The 11,168-nt window shown below is 21.0% G+C and overlaps 1 protein-coding gene across 1 annotated transcript; it reads right to left on the minus strand.

Annotated features, from left to right (window-relative positions):
• Positions 1-10,919: 10,919 nt before the first annotated feature.
• Positions 10,920-11,168, minus strand: K444DRAFT_519121 (uncharacterized protein; the record flags this gene model as incomplete). Its single annotated transcript, XM_024873927.1, has 2 exons — positions 10,920-11,024; positions 11,070-11,168. Coding segments are annotated over 2 exons (204 nt in total), but the record flags the coding sequence as incomplete, so codon positions are not given.

The following is an 11,168-nucleotide window of genomic DNA, read 5'->3' on the forward strand; positions in this document are numbered from 1 at the left end:
AGTATTATAGTCTAAGAAAGAGTTCTATATAAAAGAAGTTCTTTTTATATAGAAATAGAAATATATAATATACTAACTAAGCCTTAGTATATATCTTAAATATAGTTATAATTATATTAAAGAAAAAATGGGGTTTCTAGTATAAGATAGGCTTTAAATAAATAGATCTAGTTTATTTAATATCTAAAAAATTTCTAGAATTACATATTAGGTTTAATAAGATTTCCTTTTCTCTTATAGGGCTTCTAGTTCGGCTATTTTATTTATATATAACTTCTAAATAGGAAGTTTATTTAGATATTATAAATAAACTTATAATAGTAATTTAAATTAAAATCGAGATCTATAAATATTATAATTAAGCTTTAGACTAATATAAGCTATAAGAATAGCTAGTTAAAAAGGCAAGTAAAGCTTCTAAAAGATTTCTAGCTTAATAAAAAATATATAAAAGACTTTTTTTCTTTTTTTCTTTTTTTCTTTTCTTTCTAATTCTATATATAATTACTATTTATTACTATAGTTCGGAATTAAGAGTTTATAAAATAATCTCTTAATTCCCTATTTATTTTTATACTAAAAGAAATTCTTTATATTTAATTCCCAAGATCTAGTAATAGAATCTTATATTAAGAATACTATCTAGTAATAATAATTAGATAATAGTAAGAAATAAGTAATAGTAAAGTTTATCTAATTTCCAGAATAGTAATCTAATAATAATATTCTTTAAAAATTATAAATAATAATTAGAAGAAAAAAATAAAAAGTATATAAAGAATTAAAAGTAATAAGCTTTATTTTAGGTTAAGGAAAGCTTTTATTATTAGATACTTTCTTCTAGTTTTTTATAAAAGAAATATATTTTACTTTCTCTAATTCTAGTAACTCTAAAATATATATAATAATACTAGTAGCTTTCTTAATTTCCTAAATACTATTTTACTTATAATATTTTATAATTATTTTCTTTTCTAGTTTTATATCTATTTTAAAATATTTATTTATAAATATATACTTATTATTAACTTTATTTTTAAAGAAATACCAGAATCTATTTCTTTTAATAAATTATTTAAGTTAATTTCTAATATATAATATCCTTTTAGTTAATCTATATATCTTACTTTATATAGGCTAAGCTAGTAATATAGTAACTTTATATTTCTTAACTTATTTTAATTTATTAATTTAATATTATATATAAGAACTAGATTCTTTTCAGAAATAGACTTTAAATAAATCTAGTAAATAGTATTAAATTACTTCTTTCTCTTTTAGTATTTTCTATTTTTCTTTATTCTAGCTTCTTTAATATCTTTATTTCTTATTTATATTTATTTTATATATATTTCTAAAAGTATTTCTTTATTATAAACTTTATCTTATCTAAGTATTTTCTAGATTAGAAAATATATTTCTATAAGTAATATAGCTTCTTTATTATAAACTATATAAAAGAAAGTAAATCTAGTTAGTTTATATATAATAATTCGGTTAGTAAATAAAATATATAATAGTAAATCTACCTAAGGCTTCTTTTTACTTATTATAAGTATAATAAATACTTAAATAATTAGTTAATATTCTATTTTAATTATATTATTTCTTTTGAAATTATAGGCCAAAATAATAATTCTATTAAATTCTAGTTTATTAAATTCCTAAATTACTATTTCTTTAAATTCCGATCTGCTATTTACCTTAAGCTATCTAAATAAACTATATCTATAAATAATTTCTTTCTAAATAAACTTAGTAATCTTCTTATTAGTTAGGTTCTTTAAAGATTTAGCTTTAACTTATTCTAAGAAATTATTTCTAGTAATAACTAATAAGTTATATCTTTTATAATCTAGTAATTTAATTATATTAATTTTAAGGTAATAGAAAAGAAATATAGCTTTTATTAGATATAAAGCTTTTTCTTATTTTCTTTTACTCTTATATTAATAGACTTTATAAGTACTAATATATTTTTATATATAGTTATAGTAATCTTCCTAGTAATAATAGCTAATTACTAAATAAAAAGTATTCTTTTTTCTAGTATATCTAATCTTATTATATAGCTTTTTAATAATAATCTTTCTTTATTCTTAATTATTAATAATAAGTTAAGATAAGTATATTTTAAATATAATTCTTTATAATAATTAATTTCTTATACTATAATTTAAAGCTTCTTTATTTAACTTTTGAAACTTGGCTCTAGATATTTCTTCTAGTCTAGAAAGTATTATAAAATATTATAAAATATTCTAGTATTATTTGAAATAGCTATTATTTAAGGAATCTAGTAAAATAATTAGGTTATTAAGTAAAGTATAAGAGTTAGTATTATTATTTATTATTTTATTAGAGGTTATATATAAAAGACTATAACTTTTATTATATAATTTCCGGATATTATTATTTTTTAATATTATTAATTTATTTCTAGATATAATAAGGCTTTAATTATTAATTTTTAGTAATTAGATACTATTATTCAAATATCTAATAAAGATCTTAGAAATCTGATTTCTCAAAATAATATCACGTGACTAAACCGGAACCGCTTCCTTTAACTAAACTTTCTGTTTAATAAGTACTATTCTAATAGTATTAAATTCTATTATTAACTATTTATTAATATTCTTATTATCTTTAGTATTATCTTTTTATTATAAATGTCTTAATAATCTATTAGTAATAGTATATTTAGTTCCCTTAATATATTTAATCTTAAAGTTAAATAATTAAATTTATACTAGCTAGTAAATAACTAGAGCTCTAGAAAAATCCGTAGCCGCTTTACTTAGCTATATAACAAGTATATTAGTATCTAGTTTAAAAATAAAATAAATTTCATATAGCCAGAATTATATTTTCTATAAATACTTTACTAGTTCTTAATATTCTTTCTTAATAATATTATATTTCTATTTAGTATTATTTCAGATTTTAGACTTATATTATATAACTTTCTTTTTTCTTTTATTATTATATTAACTAAGAGTTCTGCCTTATTTATTCAGGCTAGTATTTATTACTAATATAATTATTCTCTAATATTCTAATAAATTATAATATAACTTATAGAATATTAGAATAATAATAAGCTTTTTTTAAAGAATTTATATAGCTTATACTTATTTATTACTCTAGTTTTATACTATATCTTTTCTTATTAAGTAGTAAATAGGTTTAGTAATAATTATAAAGCCTTTAATTCAAATATAATAGTAAATAATAATTCTAATAAATGTTTTATTTTTAGTTATACTATTATAATATTTCTATTTTAAGATCTTAGTAATTCCTAAGCTTAAAGAACTTCTTTTAAATACTTTATAAATAAAGCTAATAATAATTATATTATTATAATAGAACTGTGATTTTTTTCTAATACTAGCTCTAGTTTATTTAATTTTATCTAAGGTTATATTTAGGTTTTAAAGATATTTAAATACAAAATACTAAATACTAGGTAAAATAAGCTACCTATTATAGTCTATATAAGGTCTCTTAATTCTAATATTATTAATAAATAATATAGCGATTTTAGGAAATAAAATCTCTAGAATAGTTATAATAATTTATATAAACTATATAATAGAATTAGTAGCTTCCTAAAGTAATATAATTATTCTTAATAGCCCTAGAGGCATTATAAATATAGTTAAATCTTTATTATAAGTATCTAGTATAAGTTAATTATATTCGGAAAAGAAATTAATTAGAGAAATATAAATATATCTAGTAAATTTCTTTGAAATCTTATTAGTAAATAGAAATAAGTTAGTATTTTATAGGATTATTAAATTCATTTTTATAGTAGTATTAATTAATTTATAAGTCCTAGTAATCTTTTTTATAACTAAGAATTATGAATTTTAGTAAGGTCTATTATATTTCTTAAGAACTTTATAATCTAGGTATTTTAATAATATTTTTACTATTACTAGTACTAGAGCTTTAGAATATAGGAAATTCTTTTCTTATTAGGCTTTATATTTAATAATCTTAATTAAAATAAGTAAATTAAATTTTTTTTTTTAGACTTTTCTTATTTTTTTCTAATTAAATATAATTATACTTTTTTAATTAATTATTAATTCTCGGAATATAACTAGTTTCTTTTCCTAAAGCTAGTTACTAATATCTAATTATTTAAGACATTCCGAAATAAGTTATAAATTTCTTAGAATAGCTAATATTCTTAGTAAAAGGTAATTCTTATATTTCCTAGTATATTTCTATAAGTATTCTTTAGTTTTAGATCTTTTAAACTAGTTCGGATATTTATTAGGGCCTTTTTTAGTTCTATTATTAGTATTTACTAGTTAAACCTTTTTATTTTTTATTTTATATATTTCTATAACTAGAAATAAATTATAGTTATTATTCTTTTCTTTAAGTACTATATATTACGCTCTACCACTTTACTAGTAAATTTAGCGTCACGTGATCGCGATGACGCATGCGGCTGGGGCTAGTATTTAGAATACTAAAGCTCCTGTATATACGAGCTTCCTTTCTTAGTTTAGAATCCTCGGATTAAGAGCTACTTTACTTTGCTTTCCAAGCCCAGAGCCCGGTTTCGTAATACTATAGCTATTTTCTCTAGTACTTTTTTTTGTCTAATTTCCGGAATTTATAATCTTTTTACTTAGCTTCTTTCTAGTTAGATATAAAGAGTATCTTTTTATCTAGTATTTTAATATGCCTTTTTTTTTATTAAATCCGGAACTACTCTTAATAATACTCTAATTAGAGCCTTTTTTATTTTAGTTTCCTTAAAAATATTATTAATTTCCTAAACTTCTAAACCTAAAATAAAAGAATTAATAAGAAATCCTGGTATTTTCCTATTTTCCCTAATATTACTACTAGTTATAATACTAGGCTTTATTTTTCCTTTTTATTTTTAGTTTCCTGCTTTATATTACTTAATTTCTTAATTCTAGAAGCTTAATACTTTTAAACTATTACTTTTTTCTATTTCCTAGTATTTTTTAAAAATAAAATAATTATAATAATATAGGTATTCTAGTTATTTTTAGGGTTAATAAATCTTTTATCCTATAAACTATTACTTTTATATATAATATTTATCTTTATTTTTACTAAGAATAATTAATTAAATAAGATTTTTAAAGCTTTTTTTAACTAGGAAAAATATATTTCCGTATTTTACTTTATTTATAACCTTAGCTTTAAGCTTTATTATTCTAATAAATTCAAATTTAGCTCTAATAATAATAGATATTTAATAATCTATAGTATTATATACTATTTTACTAATATTTCTAAAGATCTTTTTAAGAAAAATATTAACTTTAGCTCTAGTATTAATTATTTCTTTATATTTAATATTTCTTTAAAATTCTCGAAATATAGAGATTATATAATATATTTATAAGCTAGTAATATTTAAATATTAATATTATTATCTTTAAATTAAATAATTTTATTAGTATTAGGTATTTAAGCTAGTATTTCTAATTCCTTAAATATTTTATTTATTATATAAGCTATAATTACTAGTTCTATAAATTTCCTAGTATATTTAACTATACTTAATATAATAGTATTTCCTATTTATAAGATAATAAAATAGAGAGTATTATTCTTAATTTATTAGTTCTAAAATATAATAGCTAGTGTAACGGCTGGTGTCACATGGTTGATACGGACGTGGTTTCAGCCAAAGGGGTTGGTTTCAGCTAAGGTTCCAAGCTATGGTTCAAACCAAGCTCGCTTCCAAAGCTCGGCGTTTCAGTAGTCTTGGCCATACCTACTTATCCACTGCCACACCTTACTCCTGTCCTCCTTAGCTTTAAATTCTTAAGATATTGGAAATTATTGATCTTTGAGCCTCGTTCCATTGCTCTGTTCCTGCCGTTACAGCTAGATCTAGTATTTTTAAGATATTAATAAATATTCTTATTTCTTTCTAAGTTTTTAGAAATAGAATAATTACTTTTTTTAGTAATTTTATTAAAATATTATTAACTTTAGGAATTCTATACTTATTATAGTTAAGAATATACTAGGTTCTTAATTTGTCTTATTTATTTCCGGAAATATTAATATCTATATTTTTAGCTAAGCTATTTCCTTATTTATTATTTCTTTAAATAGTATTTTTCTAGCCTCTTATATAAAATGGCTTTTTTTCTATTTTAGCTCGTTTTTAGAAAACCTCTTTAGCTATTTCTATTTCTTTTCTTTTTTTCTTTAATAAGAAACCTATTATAGTATTAATAGAAATATTATTTATAACTAAATCTTAATATTATTTATTAATTCCAGAACCTAAAATATTAGTAATTCTAATATAATTTTCTCTAAAGTAAAGTAGTTATTTAGATTCCCTAGATATAACTTACTTACTTTTATATATAAATTCCGGTTAGCTAATTTCTTTTTCTCTTTCTTACCTAATAAACTAGATATTTCTTATTAATTTCTAGATATTTTTAGATTAAGTATTTAAGTTATAATTAAATTCTCTTTCTTAAACTTAGGAAATAATTTAGTTAAATTATTAGTATTTACTAATAAGAAAAAAAAAACTTTTTTATTTAGGCTTAAATAGTCTTTTATATTATCTTTTATTAAATTAGTAAGTATATCTATAATTTATAAGTTTTTTTATTAGTAAGTAATAGAATTAAGAAATATAAATATATTCTAAATTAATATTACTATTTTTATTCTTATTATAATATTTATAATAAATTTATTTTTTTAGTTCTAGATTTATATTATAGGCTATATTAACTTAAATAATATTTTCTAATTATACTTAAAACTAACTTTCTCTAGAATATAGTTATCTAGATTCTTTATTTATTTTAGTTTAATTATTATAATTACTATAGTATTCTTTATATTCTTTATTATAATTTCTGGTATATTTTCCCTAAAAACCGGAATTATACTTACTAGGCTATTAATATTATTATATTTACTATAATTAGTTAGATTATATAAATAGGCTATAAATATTTTCTCGAATTATAATAATAGCTATATTAAGTTACTTTTATAAGTTCTCTTAAGTTATAATAGTAATAAATAGTTTTTCTAGACTTCTTACTAGTTAGTTAATATTATCTTTCTTAGATTTATTATTTTTAGTAGGTTTTATATAATTAGCTATAAGCTAAATTCTCTTTTTTCTTATATTTATAATAGCTTTAGGAAATATAATAAAAGAAACTAGTAAAGAATAATTATTTTCTGGTTTAGAAATTATATTATAAATTACTATATTTAAGTATTCTTATCTAAATCTAGATATATCTGGGTTATTAGTAATATTAAAATAGTATTTTTTCTTTTTATATTAATGAGATATTATTATCTTTTTATATATTTTATTATATTTATAAATAGAAATATTTATAGGCTCAAAGTTTATATTTTTAAGAATATAATCTTTTACTAAAATAAATAATTCTCTTATAAATTTTAGTACTAAGTAATTTTTTTCTTTTTTTCTTTTTAGTAATTTCTTTAATATTTTATTAAATATATTAATATAAGACTTAAAAAAGATTTCTCTATTCTAGGCTTATATAATAATCTAATTAAGAAAGTTATAGCTAATTTTAAATATTTCCTAGTTATATTCTCGGAATTCCTTTAATAAGGCCTTAAAAAACTTGGTTTTCTAATAATTTCCTAAATTATTAGTATAGTATTCTAATATAGCCTTAATCTAATTTTTATAAATAAAAGAGATATAATAGATAATTCTTTTTTTTTTAGTATTTTCGGGAATATAATAATTCTTATATATATTTATATATTATTTCAAGAATATAGAAATATTATTTCTCTAAAACTATAGTATTTTAGGAGCTCTTATAAATAGTAAGTTTAAATCTAGTACTAGTATATATTTATTTTTAGCTATATTAATTTTAATAATTTCTTTTATAATTAATTATAGAATTTCTGAGCCTAAGACTTTTATTAATAAGATTTCTAAAGAACTAACTTCCCGTTTAAGTATATCTTTTAATTTAGGAACCAGAATTAGACAGAAACCGGTTAATAATAATAGATATAATTAAGATTCGAGTTTTAGTATTAGTAATAATAAAGTAATAGCTTTTCTAGTTTTATTTCTATTACTTATACTTTTTTTCCTATTTCTTTAGCTTAATACCTATTATTACGGGTACGGCATTCTGGGCTTGGAAAGCAAGGTAGAAGGTTCCTTATAAAGACGATTCAAAGCTAAGGAAGGGAAAACTAGAATACAGGAGACTGCAAGGAAGTATATATACCCTATAGTATACTAGTCCTAAAGGGGCTAGCCTTCTAAATATCTCTAGTATATTCCAAGTATATTTCCCTAGTAAGGCGGCCGCATTATATATGCCTAGAAGGCATCTGGTATCTGGCGAGGCATCTCAGATACCGGATATCTGGAAATCATAATATTACTTCCTCCCTTTATAATAAGCTCGTTCCCGAGCTTTATACAAGCCGTTAATCCATCCAATTTCATACTATACTTCTTCTTAAAGTGAAACTAGTATCTCAGATATAGATATTATATATAAAAGGCCGGTGCCTTTACTATATAACCTAGAAGGGTTTATTATTATTTCCGTATAGTTCTGGACTAGTATTATTTTTTATATAGTCTAGCTAGTATTACAGGTTTTATAGAAGTCCTAGTATATTAATATTATTATTATAGAAACTCTATAAAACCAGGAGGCTATTACTTAGTACTAAAGCTAGATATTATACTGGATCTTTATCCTAACTAACTTACTAAATTCTATACTTTAGTCTATTTCTTACTAGCTTAACTATAATAACCCGTTTAATGCTATATTCTTATTTACTATCCTCTAGTATTAATAAGGGCGGTTCCGGATTTGCTTAACCTGGTAGAGGATTCTGGGGGTCTTTTTATAGCTTTTCTATATAAAAAACTAGATATATCTTTATGATTTCTGGTAGTTTTAGGAAAAACAAGTAGCTATACTATTCTAGAATCTCAAATAGGCCCTCTATTTGGTTCCCTAGCTTCCGGCTCGGATAATCGGATTTCTAGTACTTTATAATAACTTATACTTTATTTCCTATTTTAAAATCGATTAGATAGTAGTATTTATTAGCTTATATTATATATTATTCCTATACTTACTCTATATAGCCTTGGGCAAGTTGCTATAATTTATATAATTAATTTACTAATACTTTAGCTTTATTTCTATTTAGCTTCTCTTTAGGTAAGTTAGCTTTAATAGGGAAGTTCTAGTCCAGAGAAATATAAGGCTTATAGCTCTTTTTAGTTATAAATAGGGACTAGCTAATAGTTTTATACTAAAGAGAGGCTTATTAATAATTAATTATAATAACTTATTTATTCTAGTTATTCTAGTAATAATTAATATACGGGTATAATCTCTAATTAAAATACTAATTAATAATCTCCGTTTATTTGTCTGTTTAGAAGTAATTAGCTATAGAGAGCTTAAGCTTTATACTAACTCTTATATAGAATTCGCTCCAAAAATCAGATATAAATTAGGGTCTCTAATCTAATATAATTATTTCTGGAATACCTATTTGGTATACTATATAAAGTAAAAATAGAGGTATTAGCTATTTGGCTATAATTATATCTTATACGGGAATTATAATTAGATACTTAGATAAGTGATTTATAAATATAGTAATTATATTATAGCCCGATTTGCTTTCTAAATAGCTCTTAAAATTTATAGTAATATATTACTAGAGGTAATTAGGAACTAGAAGGAAATAAAATAAACCAGGCTTCTTATTTCTAGATATATATAATCTCCTATAAGTATAGTAATTACTATAGTATTAATTAATATCCTTGCTTATAGATAGCTAGTAATATTATTTCGTTAATAGCTATTAGAGCTTTATATATCCAGGATATCTAGAAAGGGGTTTATTATATATTTTACGGATTAGGGTAATCTATAAAGATAGTCCGGGAGTTATTTCGTTCTCTATAATATAAAGTTTTCCATAGTATAAAAGAAGGCCGTCTTATAATATCTAGATATTACTTTTGGCTTGGGCTATTATATATAGCTTCTCTAGATCCGGTAATATATAATTATCTTATAGGATCTTATTTATAAGTTACAAACTACTATACTTGGCAGGAGCCTCTAATAGTACTTCTATAGGGGCCACTATAGTAAAGTTTACTAGTAAAGCTTCTAAGAAAATACCTTTTTTTAGGGAAATTATATCTCTAATAAGAATATTTTCCTCCGGAAAATCTTTAGTATATACTTGGTTTTTAGGGCCGAATTCCGGATTAAGTAAGCTAACCTTATAAAGTATTATTATAAGCTATAAGTTATAAATAATCTCCGGATTAATCTTATTTTTGGGGAAAAGTACTTGAATTTATAGCTTCTCCTTAATCTGGCCCTAAATATTTACTTTATCTTATCTTTATAATAAAGTATTTACTTGCTTATTTGATTTTCCAGAATAATATATAAGCTTAAAATAATAGCAGAATAAGAGCTTAGCCTATCTAGCTTATTAAGAAGAGAGTTTCTTAGTAATTATAAAGTACTTCAAGATATAGTAATTAGAATAGATTTTAAAGAAGTATTCTAAAAGCCTTCTAGCTCAGTTCTTTATTTCTCTAGTACTCGAACTATAGTAAGTATTTCCTTATTATATATATTATAATTAAGCTTTACCAGAAATATGGTTTTAGAAAAATAAGCTATAGAATACTAAAGGCCTGTTTCTGAATCTTATTAAGAGAATAGGCTAGTAACTATTTCTTTAAATATATCTATTTCTACTATTATAGGCAGATCTAGATTATAGTATTATAAAACTAGGATAGAAATTATAGCTTTCTTTAGGTAAGTAAAAGCCTTTTAGTATTACTCGAATTACTTAAAGGAAATACCCTTTTTTATAAATAAGATAAAAGGTCTAGTAATCTGTCCGTATTCTCTAATAAAATATCTATAAAAGTTATAAAAGCCGAGAAAGAACTATATATCCTTAATTATCTTTAGAGATTACTAGTTATATATTACTTTAACTTTATCGGGATTTATTTTAATACTAGATATAGAGATAATAAAGCCCAAGTACTTTATATATATAACTTTAAATTCCGATTTCTTAATATTTAC

Source organism: Hyaloscypha bicolor, assembly GCF_002865645.1.
Source record: "Hyaloscypha bicolor E unplaced genomic scaffold K444scaffold_16, whole genome shotgun sequence".
Taxonomy (NCBI): Eukaryota; Fungi; Ascomycota; class Leotiomycetes; order Helotiales; family Hyaloscyphaceae; genus Hyaloscypha; species Hyaloscypha bicolor.